The sequence below is a fragment of the Idiotropiscis lumnitzeri genome, chromosome 2 (genome assembly GCF_059441095.1).
Source record: "Idiotropiscis lumnitzeri isolate Australia: NSW breed Sydney's pygmy pipehorse chromosome 2, RoL_Ilum_1.0, whole genome shotgun sequence".
Classification (NCBI taxonomy): Eukaryota; Metazoa; Chordata; class Actinopteri; order Syngnathiformes; family Syngnathidae; genus Idiotropiscis; species Idiotropiscis lumnitzeri.
Genome location: NC_142392.1, coordinates 25,233,632 through 25,255,090, shown reverse-complemented (window position 1 = coordinate 25,255,090; position 21,459 = coordinate 25,233,632). Strand labels below are relative to the sequence as shown.

General features: G+C 42.8%; 1 protein-coding gene across 1 annotated transcript in view; it reads right to left on the bottom strand.

Annotated features, from left to right (window-relative positions):
• LOC148342084 (uncharacterized) overlaps nucleotides 1–15,984 on the bottom strand; it is a 29,815-nt gene extending 13,831 nt beyond the window's left edge. The window contains exons 1-2 of the mRNA XM_088288056.1: nucleotides 15,799–15,984; nucleotides 8,723–10,094 (exon numbers count right to left, since the gene is read on the bottom strand). Coding sequence (XP_088144182.1) covers nucleotides 8,723–10,094; nucleotides 15,799–15,984 — 1,558 coding nt within the window. The remainder of the gene's footprint in view (nucleotides 1–8,722; nucleotides 10,095–15,798) is intronic.
• Between the last annotated feature and the right edge of the window lie 5,475 nt (nucleotides 15,985–21,459).

Genomic DNA, 21,459 nt, shown 5'->3' with positions numbered 1-21,459 from the left:
TAATGACTTGAGCTGCTGCGTGTAGGCTCCGCCCCTCTGTTGTCCTCACTCTCATCCTTGTTTTCATCTTCAGTCTTTATAGGGAGAACGTTCACTGGTGACTTGTTGATCTCCTCCTCCTCCTCCTCCTCCTTTTTCATGTGAGTCAAGTCTGGCTCCTCTTTTACATAAAGGAGATCGTTTTCACTGACGTCTGCAGGACACAGAAAGAAATTTGGTTTGGTCAAGTCAAACCTCAGGCGGCGACGTTGTCTTATTTTCTACCGTGCTACCTTGACTTGTGCCTGCCGCATACGGAGCAATGCGTGGACCCCAACTTGGACCGGACCATGGGGGCATTTCACAAAATTACGTCCTACGATGTAAACCTCCCTTTAGCAGCACAACTGTGATAAACGAGCATTTAAAAAGGAAGCACGTTGCGGCTGATGCACGATTTCATTCCTGACATAGTCACAGACGTTTTTGGAATATGTATTCAAATTCAACTAAGATACACCATAATATTTTAAGAGTTCACTGAATTATTTTGGAACTGCAATGACGCTTAATAGCTTTCGGGTGTCAGTAATGAGTAACAAAGTAACACAAGACCTCCCACTGATACATCATCATTGTCATTTGGATAAAATACCAGGAACTATGAGTTGTGGGGGTGATGCAAACCACCTGGGCCACAGGAACTTTATTACCAGGAACTAAATGTTCCTGGACTTGTAGGTAGAAAAAGGGGTTGTGACGTTCAGCCTTTTTAAGCCCATAGTAAGACAAAGATGCAGATGCATTCCTTGCAGCATGCGCTTGTTCACTGATGAGATCCGTGCAACCCTGGATGGATGCATTCAATGTATTTTAAATGTTTGGATGGGGTGAAACGATGCACACGTGCACAAAACAGTGCAGGGCCACCCGAGGTTCATTGACTCTCACCCGACCAAGCCAGTAAAAAGTTCATAAATAAATAAGACCAATCCGTACTTGATTTAAAAAAAATATATATATATATTTTGTGTTTTATTCACTAAAATTGATCAACCGCCATTGACGTTTTCGCGGCAGTGTGCACATTTTTAGAGTCAGGCGGAATTCCTTCCGTAAGGAATTGCTTGAACAAAATATAAAAACCAGGAAATGTTATTTTGTTAATTTAAATGTAAATTTTATACTGGGAAAAACATGGAGTTCACCCCCCACTATTGGTTATTCTTTGGCATATATTTTCTGCACTGATTACATTTGACATAAACAATTGCTCAGCAGACCTGCAAGTAAAAGGCAATATTTAAAAATAAAACGGCAATAACCTTGAACGATTTCCCCAAACAACTTAATGTTGTGATGCATATTTCTAATGAAAGAAAGTCGTTCTATACAAAGCAAATGAGAGTAAGACGTGTACAAACCTGCTTTGAGTGGCACAACACGAGGCTGGTTGCAAACTTCGTCCAGCAGTTGATGATGTTGCTCGTTCTCTTCTTTTATTCCACAAAGTTCCTCTTTGTACTTGGGTGTCGTTATTTCACACATATTAAAATGATAATTCCAAAAAATCCGCACTTGATCTCTGCTTGGCGATGAGTCACGTGCCTCTTTTCGTTAGCGGCTAGCTAGCTAGCAAGCTAAGCTAACTACGCCGAAAAGCATCAACGCGCGAAGATGAGGTTATCGGGACACAAAGACTTAATGAATTATGTCGTAGTCCTTTAGAGTAGCACTGGACATCCTTTGAGAAAATTACAGTCAGTTCCACACTAAATTAGAAGAATTTAGCGGTGGACTGCTTTTGTTCCGGTGTGGACGGGTCGGTGGATGTGGTCGAGGTCCTTCGGAAGCTGCGCGCTTGCTTATGACGTCATGCTTTAAGCGCGTATTTTCCAAATATATTTATTTGCCTCAGTGGGTTTTTTTACACCTGGCTGTTCTATTTTAATATTTATTTTATATAATATTTTAATTCGGTTGATAAAAAAAATTAACAAAATAACTAAATTAACGCAACATTGGCGAGTCATCTCCCGCGTCACTTCCGCCTATGCCCCGAGAAGCCACTGCTGGAACAGCAGTGGGACGTTTAAGTTTCTCCGACCGAACTTGCAACAATGCTGTGGTTCACTCAGGCTGCAAGATTGTATGAATATAATGTCTGCATATACTAGTAGTGCTTCTCAATTATTTCACGCCCGCCCCTACCAAGAAGAAAAAGATTCGCGCCCCCCCACCACCAATTGTTTTTCTGTCTTTGTAGATTTATATTAGATTGTCAATAAAATATCCCTTAACTAACCTACATTGATAAGAAATATAGTTTCGAGAACTATTATCGTGAGGATCTCGAAACTCAGTACTCTGTTGTGAAAATATTGATGAGATGACAAATATTTGTCATGTCATGTCATTATCCACACGGCTTATCCTGAACAGGGTCGCGGGAGAGTGCTGGAGCCAATTCCAGCTGACTTCGGGCGAAAGGCGCACTACACCCTGAACTGGTCGCCAGCCAGTCACAGGGCAGACATAGACACCGTCACTGAGTGGGAACTGAACCCACGTTGCCTGCACACAACTCAGGCGAGTGTACCACTCCACCATCAGTGACATGATAAATATTTACGAATACGTTTTTTGTCAAAAACTTTATTAACATTAACAAACAGTTATTAATACGTACATAATATAGTAAAGACAAAAAGAAGAGCTAGGGGGATTTTAAACAAAAATTCTATATGAATAACAAAGCAACAGCTTTAGTATTGTTGGAGTAGAGTCACCGTGGAAATGAGAAGTAGTTAGTAAATCAACTTTTAAAAGCCAAACTTACGCCAATGCGTGTTCGGTTTTTGTACTCAAGAAGAAAAGGGTCAAATAAAGACTCAACAACTGATTAGAGTTCCGATATTTAGTTTCTTTCATTTCTGGAGTTCAGGAAATAGTACAAAGACAGATATCTGGGCAGCTTTTTCTTAATCTCACGAGAAAACTGCACTCGGGCGAGCACAGTCGAAAAATGCGCGCCATCTTTCAGCCCAGCTTAAGTTTTTAGAGGAGTTTTTTTTATGTCAAGGGTAATGTAGGTTGAATCGGTCGTCCTCGCTCCCTCCCACGGCACGGGTCCACGTCCAAGGGAAGGTCCTCCCCAGGTTAGTCATCGTCTGGATAGTTGATTCCCGTCTGGTCCCCAAGACTGGCACGCCAAGGCTGGCCTTCTCCGGCGGGCCGTCCCTCCGTTTCTCTCCGCTGGCATTCTTCTGTAATCTTGTCGGTGTGCACGTGTGTGTGTGTATGTGCACGTGTTTGTGCAAGTGTAAGTCCGTGTCTGTGTGTATGCATGCGTATGTGCATGTGCTCCGATCTCCAATTGTTATGTCTTTCGGAATGTATTTTTTGCGATAGTGTCTATGTGACACCTCTAGTGCCCAATTTGGTATGTTTGCATCTCTACAGCCAATGTGGAGAATGAGCGTCGTATTAGATCATGAAGTGCTGTGAATGCAGCTCATGGATATGCTATGTGTGCAAATTTGTTCTCACTACCCAAAATTTCAATAAAGTTCACACATTTCAACTAAGTACTATAAATTTAGCATATGAGAAAAATATAATAAATCAGAAAACATCAGGACTACAATCCCAGTTATTCTTGTGACCCGTGCTTCTACTTTCATCTGATAAATGCTTTTTGTTTCATCAATGTTTAACATATTCCGTAAATAAGAACCTGCTAAATTAAATAATTGACCTTCTGTCCCGTAAGTGTTTAAAATAATGCCAGCAATCATAATACAATCCTTCATTTACCATTGCAGTCGTCTTATCATTGCAGTTGTCAGGGTCGCCGGTCGGCGAGGAGGAGGTGGACCCAGAACGCGAGGAAGCTGGAGAAGGTGTAACTTAAGCAATTTATTAGGGGACCAAAAAAATGACAGACAACGGGGCAGGGTGCAAAATAAGAAAGGCGAACTTAACGTGGCTAAGGAGCAAGGACAGGGACAAATGCTAGGGGGCGAGAGCGGGGGCGAGAGCGGGGGCGAGAGCGGGGGCGAGAGCGGGGGCGAGAGCGGGGGCGAGAGCGGGGGCGAGAGCGGGGGCGAGAGCGGGGGCGAGAGCGGGGGCGAGATCAGAGAGCGGTCGTGACAGTCCGTAACGGAGCAATGCACTGACAATGAGTTGTTGGAGTGAGGTGTTCAAATAGTCCAGTAATTAGGGGAGCAGATGGGCATCAGGTGTGTGAGGGTAACGGGGAACAGGTGCGTGGCTGGTGGGGAACGAGTGCTGGAGGGAACGCCCCACTCAGCTGACTAAATAAACAGAATGAGCACATGGCAGGAAGGTGAAGAAAATAATAACAAAAACACTGACATGACCGACACGGGTTATGACAGCAGTATTTTCTATCATTGCAGCATTTTATTAATTTTCTCTCTCTGAGTGTTTCCTTACACTTGTATATGTTGTGGGATGTAAGTGTGTATATTCAGGGGGATTTGTGTATTTACGTATATACTGTGTATATTTGCATGTTTTTTCTGAATGTCTGCTGCTAATGTTATACATTAACGGCCACATTGCACCGCCGCCTCGGTGTGATCTATATCTTTGCTGCTGTAACACTGCAAATTTCCCCATTGTGGGACGATTGAAGGACATCTTTATCTTTATCTTTAAAAACCTTGTGTTGGTGCTTGCTAAATAATTTTCCATAAGATTAAGATTGAACAAAATAGTTAAAATAAAATTTAAAAAGTAAATTCTGTAACAATTAAACATAGAATACTAAATTATTCCTAAAACAGTTAAATGAATCTTGAAATTAATAGTGAATTATTGTAGTTTAATGAATACTGAAACGAATAATGAAATATTAAAGTACTTAAATAAATACCGAAATAACAGTTAAGACAGACTATATTAACTTCTGCATGGAGAACACCATTCCCACCAGGACTGTAAGATGTTTCTCCAACAACAAACCCTGGATCACACAGGACATTAAAGCTCTCCTGAAGGAGAAAAAGAGGGCTTTTGTTTCAGGCGACAAGGACGAGCTGAAGAGAGTGCAGCGTCAGCTGAGAAGGAGGATCCGAGAGGGGAAAAAGTCCTACAGGATGCGGATGGAAGAACAACTGCAGCGGAACAATGCCAGGGATGTCTGGAGGGGCCTGAAGACCATCTCAGGCCACGGACAACCAGGTAAGACCCAGAAGGGGGGGGGGGCTTCAGTGGGCAAATGAGTTGAACCTATTTTTCAATAGGTTTGATCAAATGCCTGACCCCGCTCAGGCTTCCCTGATGCAGCCCCCACCAACCCCTCCTGCCACTGCGAACAAGACTCTCTCTCCTCCTCTCTCGCCCCTCTCTCTCTCCACAGGCTCCAGTTCCCAGCCTCATCAGACAACCACCACTTCCTCCTGCTCAGCCTTGTTCCTCACAACATCTCAGGTGAAGAACCAGATGAGGAAGATGAAGGCGAGGAAGGCAGCAGGCCCAGATGGGATTAGCTCCCAGCTCCTCAAATCCTGCGCAGACCAGCTGTGTGGAATCGTCCAGCACATGTTCAACCTGAGCCTGAAGCTGGGCAGAGTCCCCCAGCTGTGGAAAACATCCTGCCTGGTTCCGGTTCCAAAGACACCCCATCCGAAGGAGCTCAGCAACTTCAGACCAGTGGCGCTGACGTCTCATCTGATGAAGACCCTGGAGAGACTGGTCCTCGTCCATCTGCGCCCCCTGGTCAGCTCCTCAATGGACCCACTCCAGTTTGCATACCAGCCTGGCATCAGTGTGGATGATGCCATCATCTACCTGCTCCACACTTCACTCTTCCACCTGGAGAAGGCGGGGGGCACGGTGAGGATCATGTTCTTTGATTTCTCAAGTGCTTTCAACACCATCCAGCCCGCCTTATTGGGAGACAAGCTGGAGCAGGCGGGAGTGGCCCACCACCTCATCACATGGATTCACAACTACCTCACAAACCGGCCACAGTACGTGAGAACACAGGACTGTGTGTCTGACGTGCTCCTCTGCAGCACAGGAGCGCCGCAGGGAACTGTGCTGGCTCCCTTCCTGTTCACCCTCTACACCTCGGACTACAAATACAATTCCACAACCTGTCACCTGCAGAAGTTCTCTGATGACTCTGCGATTGTCGGCCTCATCACTGACGATGACGATCGGGAGTACAGAGGGGTTACGCAGGGGTTCGTGGACTGGTGTCAGCAGAACCGCCTCCAAATCAACGCTGGGAAATCCAAAGAGCTGGTGGTGGATTTCCGCAAGCGTCGGCACTCTCCACCTGCACCTGTGAATATCCAGGGAACAGACGTTGAGAGGGTCTCAACTTACAAGTACCTGGATGTTCATCTGAACAATAAACTGGACTGGAGCGACAACACAGACGCTCTCTATAGGAAGGGTCAGAGCAGACTCTTCCTACTCAGGCGGCTGAGGTCCTTTGGCGTTCGGGGAACACTCCTCAGGAACTTCTATGACTCGGTGGTTTCATCAGTCATCTTCTATGGAGTGGTCTCCTGGGCAGGAGGCATCTCGGGCCGGGACAAAAAGAGACTGAACAAACTAGTGAGGAGGGCCAGCTCTGTCCTGGGCTGCTCCCTGGACTCTGTGGACTCAGTGGGGGGCAGGAGGATAATGGCGAAACTGTCATCAATGCTGAACAACCCAGCCCACCCACTCAATGACACTCTGAGAACACTCCACAGCTCCTTCAGTGACAGACTTTTACACCCTCGCTGTACCAAAGATAGATTTCGCCGCTCCTTCCTGCCAACTGCTGTCAGACTTTTTAACAAGAACATTGGGTCAGGCCTACAAACGGGCGGGCATTAGTGCAATTGTGCAGTCCTAGGATGCAATATAAACTACTACTGTACTTTCAGCCAAGGGTGTACTTAAATATTGACCAATGATGTATTTTGTTTACCATTACAGTATTCTTATAACAGTACTTCTATCACTGCAGTATTTCTACCATTGCAGGATGTTCACTATTACAGTACTTTTATCATTGCAGTACTTTTATAATTGCAGTATTCCGATCATTGCGGTACTTTTACTATCACAGTACTTTTATCACTTTTATCATTGCAGTATTTTTCTATCATTGCAGTACTTTTACGATTACAGTACTTTTACCATTGCAGTATACTTTATCATTGCAGTACTTTTACCATTACAGTACTTTTATCATTGCAATATTTTTATCATTGCAGTATTTCCAATCATTCAGTAGTTTTTATCATTACAGTGTTTTCCCCCTCTGTATAATGGACAGGCATTAGGAGTGTTTCCTTACACTTCTATACATTTATACTGTGTATATTTGCATGCTTTTTATGAATGTCTGCTGCTAATGTTATACATTAACGGCTACATTACGCCGCCGACTCTGTATGATCAATATCTTTGCTCCTGTAACACTGCAAATTTCCCCATTGTGGGACTAATAAAGGACATCTTATCTTATCTTATAAAGAGAATTACTTCCCATATCTATATTAGGCCATTTAAAAATACACAACTTTTTTTTTTCATTTATTTCAATGTATATTTAAGCTTGCTTATGTAATAATACAATATTTATTCAATTATTTTAATATGCAAAATTATATCAATATTAATTTAAACCTTTTTATTTCACTCTTGATTATTTCTTAACATATTTGTTCATTTGAATATGTGTGCAATTTAAATTATTCCATCCATCCAGCCATTTTCTGCCGCTCATCCGGGGTTGGGTTATTGAATTAATTTAATACATAAGTATTTTTTATATTTCAATATTTATTTCAAGATTAGGACTCTTCTCAATGTGTTCAATATTTATAAAATGTTTCTAGATTTCTTATTAATTGCATTAAGTCTGTATGTCGTTGCTAATTTTACATTTTAATATTTCCCGATTTCATTATATAAGCAATCCAAAGTAAAAAAATATATAATATAGCATGAACAAAAATATTTGGTATATTTGACAAAATGATAGTCTTTCCGAAGTGAGATTCTGCTTAGCAACAAACCCCAAACGCTTGATAGAGCTCAACCTAGAAAGTGGTTTTAGCTCGTCAGAAATTTATTCAGAAAGCGTAATATTAAATGTATGTGAGGGGATATTTGAAGAGTTTGAGTTTTGTTCAATGGACCATACATATACGAGCCAGCCAAACACAGCGAGAAAACCAGCACTGACTTCAGTCGCCATCAAGTTGCCAACTCCTGACATTCCAAAACCTTTGAGAGAAACTGAGACGATTTGCGTTTCTCTTTCTTGTTCTTTTTATAGTTCAACTTCGAGATCAGTTTTTCACCTTTTCACACAGCATAATGAAGGCCAGTTGAGCAAGTGGAACAAATCATTTTATTGATGACTGTAGAAGGCACCGATTTCATAAGCACAGTTTCTTCTCACACCTTTTCCATTAAGTACGATTAAAAAGACAACTGAAAAGCAAAATGTTCACAAATATTTGTTCCAGGCACAGGCAATTAATTTTATTTACATGTTTGATGTAAACACACAAAAAAAATCATCATCACTCAGACACAATGGTTCTTCTGGCACTGATCACATTGGCTTTGTGTCAATAAAAGAGCTTTGCAAAATTCAATTTCATATTTTATTGAAAATCACATTTACATCTTACCACAAAGAGTTGGTTCTTTCATTTTTTTTCTTCTTTTTTTAATCTTCAAGTATCACTGCAATTCTCACCAGCACAATTGTGTCTCTCAGCATGCTGTTTAGTGAAGAATGTTTTAGCACAAACGCTGCAACTGAATGGCTTGTCTCCACTGTGCGTTCTTGTGTGGATTCGTAAATGCAACTTTTGAGAGAAGCTTTTGCCACAAACTGAGCAGGAAAAAGGTTTTTCTCCACTGTGCGTTCTTGTGTGGTTTGTTAAATGCAACTTTTGAGAGAAACTCTTGGCACAAACTGAGCAGGAAAAAGGTTTTTTACCACTGTGCTTTCTTGTGTGCCTTACTAAATGAGACTTTCGAGAGAAGCTCTTGCCACAAATTGAGCAAGAAAAGGGTTTTTCTCCACTGTGTGTTATTGCGTGCCTTGTGAAATTAGAATTATCGGAGAAGCTTTTACCACAATCTGAGCAGCTAAAGGTTTTTTCACCACTGTGTGTTCTTGTGTGATTTGTTAAAAATGACTTTACATTAAAGCTTTTGCCACAAACTGAGCAGGAAAAAGGTTTTTCACCACTGTGCTTTCTTGTGTGGCTTGTTAAATGCGACTTTTGAGAGAAACTCTTGCCACAAATTGAGCAAGAAAAAGGTTTTTCTCCACTGTGTGTTCTTGCGTGCCTTGTGAAATTAGAATTCTCTGAGAAGCTTTTACCACAATCTGAGCAGGAAAAGGGTTTTTCACCACTGTGTGTTCTTGTGTGGCTTGTTAAATGTGACTTTAGAGAAAAGCTTTTGCCACAAATTGAGCAGGAAAAAGGTTTTTCACCACTGTGTGTTCTTGTGTGGCTTGTTAAATTTGATTTTAGAGAAAAGCTTTTACCACAAAACAAGCAGGAAAAAGGTTTTTCTCCACTGTGCGTTCTTGTGTGCCTTACTAAAGAAGACTTTCGAGAGAAGCATTTTCCACAAACTGAGCAGGAAAAAGGTTTTTCACCACTGTGCTTTCTTGTGTGGCTTGTTAAATGCGACTTTTGAGAGAAACTCTTGCCACAAATTGAGCAAGAAAAAGGTTTTACTCCACTGTGTGTTCTTGCATGCCTTGTGAAATTAGAATTCTCTGAGAAGCTTTTACCACAATCTGTGCAGGAAAAAGGTTTTTCACCACTGTGTGTTCTTGTGTGGCTTGTTAAATGTGACTTTAGAGAAAAGCTTTTGTCACAAATTGAGCAGGAAAAAGGTTTTTCACCACTGTGTGTTCTTGTGTGGCTTGTTAAATGTGACTTTAGAGAAAAGCTTTTGTCACAAAACAAGCAGGAAAAAGGTTTTTCTCCACTGTGCGTTCTTGTGTGCCTTACTAAAGAAGACTTTCGAGAGAAGCATTTTCCACAAACTGAGCAGGAAAAAGGTTTATCTCCGCTGTGTGTTCTTGTGTGCGGTTTTAACGACAGCTTTGAAGTTCATGAGTCAGTGTGACATGCCCTTTCACATTTGGCTTGCCCATCATCATCATCATCATCATCATCGTCATGAGCGTCCGATAATGTGTCCTCATTTTGTGCTTGTGATGGCCCCCAGTGGTCTTCATCACCTTCTGTTGTCACGTGATGTCTTGAGCTGCTGCTTGGAGGCTCCGCCCCTCTGTTGTCCTCACTCTCATCCTTGTTTTCATCTTCACTCTTTATAGGGACAACGTTCACTGGTGACTTGTTGATCTCCTCCTCCTCCTCCTCCTTTTTGATGTGAGTCAAGTCTGGCTCCTCTTTCACAGAAAGGACATCGTTTTCACTGACGTCTGTAGGACACAGAAAGACAAATTTGGTTTGGTCAAGTCAAAGCTCAGGCGGAAACTTTGTCTGATATTGTTTCTACCATGCTACCTTGACTTGTGCCTGCCGCACACGGAGCAATGCGTGCGACCCCAATTTGGACCGGACCATGGGGGTATTTCACAAAATTACGTCCGATGATGTCAACCTTCCTTTCTTAGCAGCACAGCTGTGATAAACGAGCATTTAAAAAGGAAGCACGTTGCGGCTGATGCCCGATTTCATTCCTGACATAGTCACAGACGTTTTTGGAAGCGAGCTGAAGTTAGCACACACAGGCTATTGTGTGCGTCTGATGGAACACCTGTTGTGGGACCCTAACTTATTAATGGGGGGCACTGGGGGCCATCGCAACATAATGTCATTGATAAAATAGGAATCCTTCAAGCGAAATATGTTTACAAGTATTTCTTTTTGCATTTATAGATAATTTCATCGTGGGTACTTTTTGCTTCCATTATAATCTGGATCCCTAAAAGAATTAAAGGGGCCCTGGAATCAGAGTGGCTATTTATTGTATGATTTACGTTTGGGGTTTTTTTTTACCCAAAATGACATTTATCCTGCGAGTAAGTTCCGACATTACCCTTTTTATTTTTATAAAATTTCAGTTTTTAAATAAATTTTAAAACAACATTATGTTTGAAGAGTAAAAGTTCTTACACATAAGCATTAAGCAACAACACTTTCACTCTGACTTTCGTGTTGACATATTTGAATAATGACTGTTTATATTAAAGTTATCCAATACATATTCAAATTAGACTAAGATACACCATAATATTTTAAGAGTTCACTGAATTATTTTGTAACCGCAATGATGTATAACAGCCAGAGGGTGTCAGTAATGAGTAACAAAGTAACACAACACCTCCCATTGTTACGTCATCATTGTCATTTGGATAAATTACCAGGAACTACGAGTTTCGGGGGAGATGCAAACCACCTGAGCCACAGGAACTTTATTACCAGGAACTAAATGTTCCTGGGCTTGTTGGTAGAAAAGGGGGTTGTGACGTTCTCCCTTTTTAAGACCATTGTAAGCCAAAGATGCAGATGCATTCCTTGCAGCATGCGCTTGTTCACTGATGAGATCCGTGCAACCCTGGATGGATGCATTAAATGAATTTTAAATGTTTGGATGAGGTGAAACTATGCACACGTGCACAAAACAGTGCAGAGCCACCGGAGGTTCATTGACCGAGCCAGTAAAAATTTCATAAATAAGACCAATACGTACTTGATTTATTAAAAAAACGTAATCATTTGTGTTTTATTCACGAACATTGATCAACCTCCATTGATCTTATTGCCGCAGTGTGCACAGTTTTTAGAGTCAGGTTGAATCATTCCATAAGGAATTGCTTGAACAAGATATATCAGAGTTTTTGTCAAAAACGAGACAAGCCTTCATAAATGAATCACCCAGCCAAGATTGTCTTTGTCACTTGCGAGGAGCAGTTCGCCAAAGAGAAAAGCTTTCCCGCTCCTGTGCCGCGTTTTATTGAAGCACAGCAAAGTAATTTGTATATGCAAACTCATAAAGAATGGAAAAACATGAACACTTTGACTTCATCACACTTCTGTTCAATGCGAGCTAAACGGTTTCCTGTCAAACACGGTTAAAGACGTGCATCTGTTTTTGTGGCTTCCTGCTAAACTGCCAGCATAGACACAACTCTGTTACCACTGAACTCACGTTTTCCTGTTTAAGAGGTCCATGTTTTTGTGACCTTCTATTAACCTGTAAGCATAGTTTTGAAACATGATGACATGACAAACTTAATTTCTTTCACAATAATATAAAACTTTCGCAGATGTTGCAAAAACAAATTGGAGAAGCTGTGGAGCAGAGCACAACATCAGTCAGACCCCGGGTCCACAACCCCTCTGGCAGAGACGCAAACAGAGCTTTCGCTTCAGAGTGACCCATTCACTGTCTACCATAGTGTCAAGAAATTCGGAAAATGTTCCGTAACAGAAGAATTCGGAATGGGTGCTGAAACACCACACCTCGCTAGTGACATGGGGAATTCAACATCTGAAATTAACTCTGCCAAAAGTCTTCACCAATGGGCCGAAATCTTTAGTATGATGATGCGCACCGATAGTTAATGTGATTTGTGGCTCAGCGAACAGAGACAATTCATACCGTTTCCTCTGCTCTGGGGCAAGGCACACATGCGAGGCAGCACCGGTAGACATCACAAATACATAATCCTAATGCAAGACGCACTTCTGACCCTCGGAATTGGGTGAATGCATCCTGAAAAACCAAATCATCAGAACTGAGTGTTCAATGCAAAGGACCAATTGGTGGTTTGAATGGGTGGAGGCGGCTACACCACGCAGACCAGAGCAGGAACAGGACGTACCACCCGCGGGAGGATGGAGACCTTGGTCTCAGAGCTGCCCAGTCGACTGGAACGGAGGACAACATATGCTTCCCCCGCCGGATGTTCACAATTCAGTCTCTTCTGGAAATTCAGTCCCACTCGAATTCCAGTGTTTGTTTCACAGGTGCGGGTTCGGTCCATGGCAGTGACTCGGCCAATCTCAAGAGTCCCACAAGCGTGACGGTGTTGTTGCTCATTGGGATATGCAGAGGGAGCTTGCAAAGCGTGGAATATCTTGTTCCACCATCAAAAACTGTTGTCCATCAATTGTCACCGGAATGCCAAGACCTGTCGGTCCTTGAATGCTGAGGCTCCGCGGGCACCCCTATCGTGGAATGTGGTCCCAATCGAGTTGAGGCGTCAAGTGTGCGTTTGGAAGCCATAGAAGCATTGTCGGAGGAGGGGGTAGCGGTGGCGCCCCTGTGCTAGTGGAGCTCTTTGTGACAGGCATGGCGCTGGACCACAGGATGGTACATTTCAGGAAGTGGCTCGGTTTGGACCGCTCATCACCCAGTGACCCCACACCCCACAGCAAGAGCACGTCCCACTCACAACCCATCTCTATAACCACTGCTACTTCTGTTTCGCGACTTTGTTGATCGGCCGGTGCGGACAACAATCCTGCAGTGGCACTGCGTCACCAGAACCTGGCCCAGGAGCAGCGGAAACGGTAAGAGCAGACGCAATGGGAGCTGTGTGCGTCGGCTGCTGCATTAGCTGCTTCCCCCGGTTTCATTTTATAAATTTTTTCCCCCCATATTCTTTTTTCCTTTTCCGGTGAATTAGCACTCTTGGCCCCCTGAACCCGCGAGTGTAACAATTCTTTTTCTCCATCCAATACAATATTTTCTTTCATCGATGCAAAAACGGGGGTTCTACTCATTCTGATTAGCAGTTTCTCATTGACGGACTGTTTCGCTTGATGTCAGTAACTGGGAGGCGCACGCCCTTGAGGACGGCCACCCGGCACAGCTGAGTGGTGGTGACACTATTGGACGGGTCACTGGCGGAAGCTTCAATCCATTCGCGTCTCGCCCCGTCTCCCACAAGAGCTCACCAACTTAATCCCTCATCATATTTTACAAATGCCAATGCCAATTGGTTTTGTCTTCTGTTTATGATTCATATTCAATCCCCATGAACACGTCAATTATAATTTAGCTATTCTTTTTTAACTAACTAATATAACCCCGTTTTCCTCAACCCATGAGTCAGTATTCTTGGAAGTGAATTATCCGCAGACTAAAAATTTCTAATTTAATTTATATCAATTCACTGTCAATCAAAAGTCCCCTCATAACATGATAATTCATCATATTCCTGTCATTTCCATCTCAAAATGTCGTTCCATTAATTGAATTACCGTAGTACATCCGTCGCCAAACTGAAGTATGGAACATTAGAAGTTTTTTTTTTTTTTCGTTTTGCATGACCTTTAACCTTGCATGTTCTGTTTCAACAAAATTGTATCTCTTATCAGTCTCCCTGTTTCATGAGTTGCTGCCGGGGGTAAAAAGGAGGAGTTCAGAGAGGAATTTCACCCTCAGGGGCAATCCCAAACTTTTGTTTCCGGGACATTGAAACACTCTGGGCTGGTTTATTGTTCTTCTTATTGCAATTTTACTGCATTCAGTCTTCCTCGAGACTGAATACGTTCTAGTGTTTGCCAAATAGTTAATCCTAGTTTCTCACTTTAGCTTTTCACAGTCAATATATGAACTTTTTCAACTGCACAATCACTTCATTGAGGTCTAATTATCAATTGTTTACCATAGTCAGACTTTGGCCGTCAAAGAGACCTGTTCCTTAACCATATGTTCACGTTTTCATCACTCCACTGAAGTCATCTACCTGCAGCGCTTCATTCAATTGACTCTTATATTATCTCATCTATTATCGCATAGCATCATTGTATGTGTCAAATGTTGCCCAGTTGGCATCCATTGCAGCCTGGTCATCCTGGAAGGGGGATTCCACCATCTGTGGTCCCTTCTCAAGGTTTCTCACTTTTCCCCTAATGAGGTTTTGTGAGTTTTTCCTTGCCCTCCTGGGGGTTAAGATCGGGGATGTCGATTGTGGCTATGTAAAGCCCTTTGAGACTGTCTGTCATTAAGGGCTATACAAATAAAATTGACTTGACTTGACTTGACTCAGGGCGTTTCTGTGTTGACAAATCACATTCCACGGAACATGCATTAATCCTTTTATGATCTTAGATTTCTCTATTTAAATCACCGCTTCTTGCAATGAAGATTAATTTCACCCCAATGATTATGTAGCCAATTATCTTTCTCATTCTAATTTTGCTTTAGTTATTATCCAAATTTTTAAACATATTTTATGCTGAATCTTTCAATGCACACTAGGACGCACACGCGTTAGTTGAACTGATAAAACGGAATATTTATGCAATCACATATGGCTTTTAGAAGGGGCAATTCTTTCTACAAAGGAGGGACTGGCACTTGTTTATAACTATCACCCCTTATCTCCTGCGTGGGGGCTGCCTGACTTCCTGGTCCCACAGTAGATGGAGGTGAGACCACAGCGCTCTGCTTGCATTCTTCCTGCTGGGCTCAATCTTCAACTCTTTCACCTCTGCATGATCATTGTTGACATGTCCTATTTGTTAAGTTATGTTATTCTAACAGCGCAGGTGGGAGAGTTTGTGAGGTACCGCGAGATGTTGCGAGGGTGAGGGCGCTGTTGGAGAATGTTGCTTATGTGTGTTAAAAGCGAGTAAACAGTTTTTCTCTGAATCCTCTCTGCTTGTGGAGTTAATATTGGTAGCAGAGGATGGCTGCTGCTGGCAATTACAAGATTCCACCGCCATTTGGCGAGAAGACGTCCTATGAAACATGGAAAAATGAAATTGAGATATGGAGAAGAGTCACCGACCTCGAGGAAAAGAAACAAGCGCTAGCCGTTACCTTGTCGCTAACTGGAAGAGCGAGGGAAAGTGCGCTGGAAATTGCCGCCGACGGCTTGAATTCCGACACTGGGATGGCTACACTCTTGACAAAGTTGGATTCGGTCTTTTTAAGAGAAGAAAAGGATCGACAGTACGAAGCGTATACGGAGTTCGATGGCATTTCAAGAGAAAGCAGTGTGTCCATGGTGGACTACATCGTCGAATTTGAGCGAAGGTACAACAAGGTACGTTCGTTTAAAATGGAGCTCCCGGATGCCGTCCTAGCCTTCAAACTTCTAGATACTGCTGGTCTCAACGTAAAAGATAAACAGTTAGCGCTGACAGCTTGCCCAATTGTTTCCTTCGGCAACATGAAATCTGCTTTGAAAAGAATTTTTGGAGATGTCACTTCGACACAAGAGGGCGCCAGCAAACAGCAAATGAGGACAGACAGTGAATGTGCCTATTTCACGAGATATTCATTTAAAAGTGAAAGCAAACCTCAAGCCGCCGCGCAAGGAACGAATCCCATTGACAAACGTGGCAGAAGAACGAGATGTGCAGTCTGTCAGAGTACATTTCACTGGGCAAAAGACTGTCCACACAGAGGAGAAAGTGTCAAATTGACAAAAGATGAAGGACAAAAGGAAGATATTGAAGAATGCAATATCACTCTGCTTTCCAATGAAACGTTGTCACATGCTGAAATCTTCATGGTGGAAGCGCTAGGATCAGCAGTGATTGACACAGCCTGCACAAGAACAGTGTGTGGTGAGAAATGGCTTGAAGATTACACCAATGGACTGGCACAGAGTGAACTCGACAAAATGGTGGGTGAAGTCAGCACAAGGCCATTTAGATTTGGTGATGGCAAAGTAGTTCACTCCACAAGAAAAGTGACCCTTCCAGCAAAGATAGGGCAGACCAGATGCAAAATAGAAACTGAAGTTGTTCCAGCAAATATACCAATGCTTTTGAGCAAGGCCTCACTGAAGAGAGCAAGGGCTGTATTGGACGTGGCGCACGACAAAGCAACAATGTTTAAAATGCCAGTTAAACTTGAGTTAACATCTTCAGGGCACTATTGTGTAAACTTAAGAGATGATGGTCATGATAAAGAGAAAGCAAGTGAGCCTCAGACAATGAGCGAAGATGAGGTTCTCATCGTTAAAAATTACATGAGTGTGAAAGAAAAGGAGAAGATACTTCTGAAATTGCACAGACAGTTTGGACATGCCTCAGAAGAAAGGTTGCTGAAGTTACTGGCTTGCTCGGGCACTATAGACAAAGAAAGCAAGGTAATTCTCCAGAATATTGTCAAGGACTGTGAAACATGCAGAAGGTACAGCCGACCAAAGCGCAAACCTGTTGTAGGACTTCCCATGGCTTCAACTTATAATGAAACTGTAGCTGTTGACCTGCATGAACTTGAGCCAAATGTGTGGTATCTACATGCTATTGATCACTTCACTCGCTTCAGTGCAGGGGGCATCGTCACCACAAAGAAACCAAAAGAGATTGTGAGACAGTTTATTCACTGTTGGATCAGTGTCCATGGCCCGCCGCGCAGGCTGTTCAGTGACAATGGAGGTGAATTCAATAATGAGGAAAAAAAAGATATGGCGGAAATATTTAATATTGAGATCAAAACTACTGCAGCCTACAGTCGATGGAGTAATGGCCTTTTGGAAAGGCATAATCGAACTCTCACCGAGATGTTGCTGAAAGTTAAAAAAGACAACAACTGTGATTGGAAGACTGCACTTGATTGGGCACTAATGGCGAAGAACTCCATGCACAACGTACACGGGTATAGCCCCTATCAACTAGTATTTGGCCAGAATCCAAACTTGCCCTCAGTGCTCATTGATAAGCCCCCAGCCCTGGAAACAAATGTGAGCTCCTGGGTAGCTCAGCACATCACAACTCTACATGCAATGAGAAAAGCATTTACAGAGTCAGAATGCTCAGAGAGAATCAAAAGAGCCCTGCGCAAACAACTACGGCCCGTCGATGACAAGTATGACACGGGAGACAAAGTCTACTATAAGAGGGTGGACTGCAATGAGTGGAAAGGACCAGGGGTCGTGATAGGCCAAGATGGTGCTGTTGTATTTGTAAGACACGGTGGAGCATATGTGCGAGTGCATCACACCAGACTGAGAAAAGTAGATGATCCCTCAACTAAAGAGGTGGTGGACATAGACATAGAACAAGAAATGGACACTATTGTAAATTTACCAGCGACGGCAGCAGCAGATCTCAGCGGATTTGAAAGCGACAATGAGAAAGTGACACACATGAACAATGGACCTCAAAGTGCTGATGGTAATGAAGAACTCCCACATGAATCAGAGTTGAATGCAGGGAGGAGCTTTGATCGATCTCAGGTGCTGCAAAAGACTACTTATGAAGGACCTAAGCTCAAGACTGGCCAAGTGGTCACCTATAAAGACAAACAAAGTGGACAAAGTTGCACAGGAACTGTCCTCAGCCGAGCTGGAAAAGCTACTGGAAAACACAAAGACTGGTACAACTTGCAGTTCAGCCAGCCTGCAGAAGATGCTGGCACAACAGGATCAGTAAATCTTGGAGCAATGGATGGTGTACATGTATTTCCATCAGAGCAGGCAGAAGCATGTGCAAACAACGAAGATGTGTTAGTAGTGCAGGAGGACATTTTTCTTGCAGCTAAACACGAGGAAATCTTAAATTGGAAGAAAAACAATGTATTTGATGAAATCACAGATGAAGGTCAGAAATGCATCTCAACAAGGTGGGTGTGCACACTTAAAGAAAATGCTGCTGGTGTTGTACCCAAGGCCCGCCTAGTAGCAAGAGGTTTCGAGGAGATAAATACCAAGGACCTTCCCAAAGATTCACCCACATGTGCCACAGAGTCTTTGAAGATGATCATGGCCGTCATATGTCAAAACAAGTGGCAGCTGAATTCAATGGACATTAAATCCGCCTTTTTACAAGGCAAGACACTAACAAGGGACATTTACATCCGTCCTCCTCAGGAGGCACAGAACAAAGGAACTGTGTGGAAGTTAAATAAGTGTGTTTATGGTCTGACAGATGCTTCTTTGTACTGGTATAATAGAGTCAGAGACATCATGCGACATTTAGGAGCCACTGTATCAAAAGTAGATCCAGCTGTGTTTTACTGGTTAGATCAGTGTGGTCAGGTGACAGGAATCCTTGCATCCCATGTCGATGACTTTATTTGGGGGGGCACAAATGCATTTTCCACAAAAGTCATTCCTCAGTTAAAAACTGCCTTCCAGGTTGGTAGGGAGGAGAACAGCAACTTCAGCTACATAGGAATGGAAATACATTCAGTGCAGGATGAGATACAGGTACAACAAAATATTTACATTAAAAATCTGCAAAGTATCACCATTGACCCCACCAGAGCAACACAACGTGAAGCACCACTGACTGACAATGAAGTAGACATACTCAAATCAAAGATAGGGCAAATATTGTGGGTAGCGAGGCAGAGTAGACCAGATATGATGTGTGATGTTTCTATCTTGGCATCTAACACCAAACATGCCACGGTTCAAACTCTACATGGTGCAAACAAGCTCATTAGGAAACTTAAATCAGAGAGTGTCAAGTTGCGATTTCAGCACCTGGGTGAGAACAGCTCCCTAAAACTTATAGTGTTCAGCGATTCCTCCATGGGAAACCTCTCTGATGGTGGTACGCAGGGTGGGCATTTTATCATGCTCATGGGTGAAAATGGAAAGTTCTCACCTATATCATGGCAGTCAAAACGTATCAGAAGGGTTGTGAGGAGTAGTTTGGCAGGGGAAACGTTAGCTCTTGCAGATGGGATTGACAGTGCCATTTTTCTTGCAACACTGTACTCAGAAATCACAACTGGTGACTGTTCATGCAGTAGCATACCCATTGTATGTGTAACAGACAATCATTCTCTACTGGATGCAGTTAAATCCACCAAGTTTGTTACAGAGAAAAGACTGCGTCTTGAAATCAGCAATATGAAAGAGCTAATGCATTCGGGGACCATTGAGCAAATTATCTGGTCAGCTACCAAAGAACAACTTGCTAACTGCTTAACCAAAACAGGGGCATCTGCACTTGGCCTCTTGAGAGCTCTCAGCGAAGGGGTTTACAAACTTAAACTGTAAATGTTCCTGTCAGGTTCGCCAATTTGACATATAGGGTTCATAGCTGAAAGGAGAGACACGCAGCCCAAGTGGAGACAGAAAGGTTAACAAAGTTTATTTGGCAACTTCATCTCCCTTCTGTTCCTCGATGTTTTTCATACATTCCCTTTTATAACATCGAGGAATCAGATTACACTTCGAGAAATCAGATTACATTCAAGGGTGGTACAGTTCGTCTTCTCAAAAGCTGGTTTAGTCCGGTTTATCATGAGCGTGCCGTCGTGGGTCGCAGCTGACTTTGACGTCAGCATCTCTTATCAGGACCTAGCACAATGTTGCTTGCTTCAGACTTTGAGGCCAACTTCTTTATCAGGACTCATCACGATGTTGTTTACTTCATCCTCACTTCTGAAGAAGTGCCACCGCCCTGCCAATTGCAGGCACCTCTCTGCAGTAGAGATGTCCTCCTGTACCTCCACTCTGACTGTAAACACTCAAGCATAGTCCACTACACTAATTCGCAACATGATATGTGCACCATGTATTGAAATAAAGTTGCGTCATGGCAAATGTATAATAACCTCCAAATATTATTCTAACATTCCCCCCTGTTTATTCTACATTTGCCCCAAATATTATCATCAATGGAATTTCCAAAGATTTAATTCCATCAAATCATTAGCTTGATAGCAAATGTAAACCCCTCTATTTTTCTTTGTTTAACTTTAATGTATTTGAGCGTTTTGGATTAACGAATAGGATCTCCCAGGTAAATTCAGTCATCATCATCAACTTTGTCATCAGTGTCTCCTCCATCACCAGTACCTCTGTAATTAATCAAAGGATATATTTCCTGTAGTTTGGAATTTGTTGCTGTTGAGATAAGTCGGAAAAGCAAAACGCGAATGCAGGGAATACAACAACAACCACACAGTACAAGGATTGAGGTGAACATTGTTATAGAAATCATTACCGAAAATACCAAATTTTTATATTTACCAAACGTTTTGTTCCACCACTCATCCCATGCAGAGGTAGTCACACCTGAGTGTTCCTTCAGCTTATGCTTCAGGGCGCGCAAGCCTGTAATGGCTCTTGTGAGGGACCCTTCCGGAGAAGTGTTGTTAGGAATGAAAGTACAACATTCGTCCCCAAACATGGCGCAAACCCCTCCTCTCTCTGCCAACAGCATGTCCACCGCGATGCAGTTTTGAAATGCCATGAGTGATGTTGCTGCCAATTGTTCTTTAATAGCTATAAATCCTTCTTCAGTGAAGTTCCCCAATCTTTGCACGTTATAGTGTATGTAATTTATTCGATCCACATTCTTATTCGGTGTAATCCAAAGAAGAATGGACTCGAACCCTGCTGCGATTTGATTTACCAACTCATACTCATCTGGCACGCCCCTTGGTTGGCCAATTGCATCCAAATAAGTCATATCACCATCCCTCCAGGAAGCACTTCGTCTTTTCCTGGCGTAATAATAGGGGTATTCGTCGGCTTCAACTGCCCTTTGAATATCCCTTGCTGTGGAT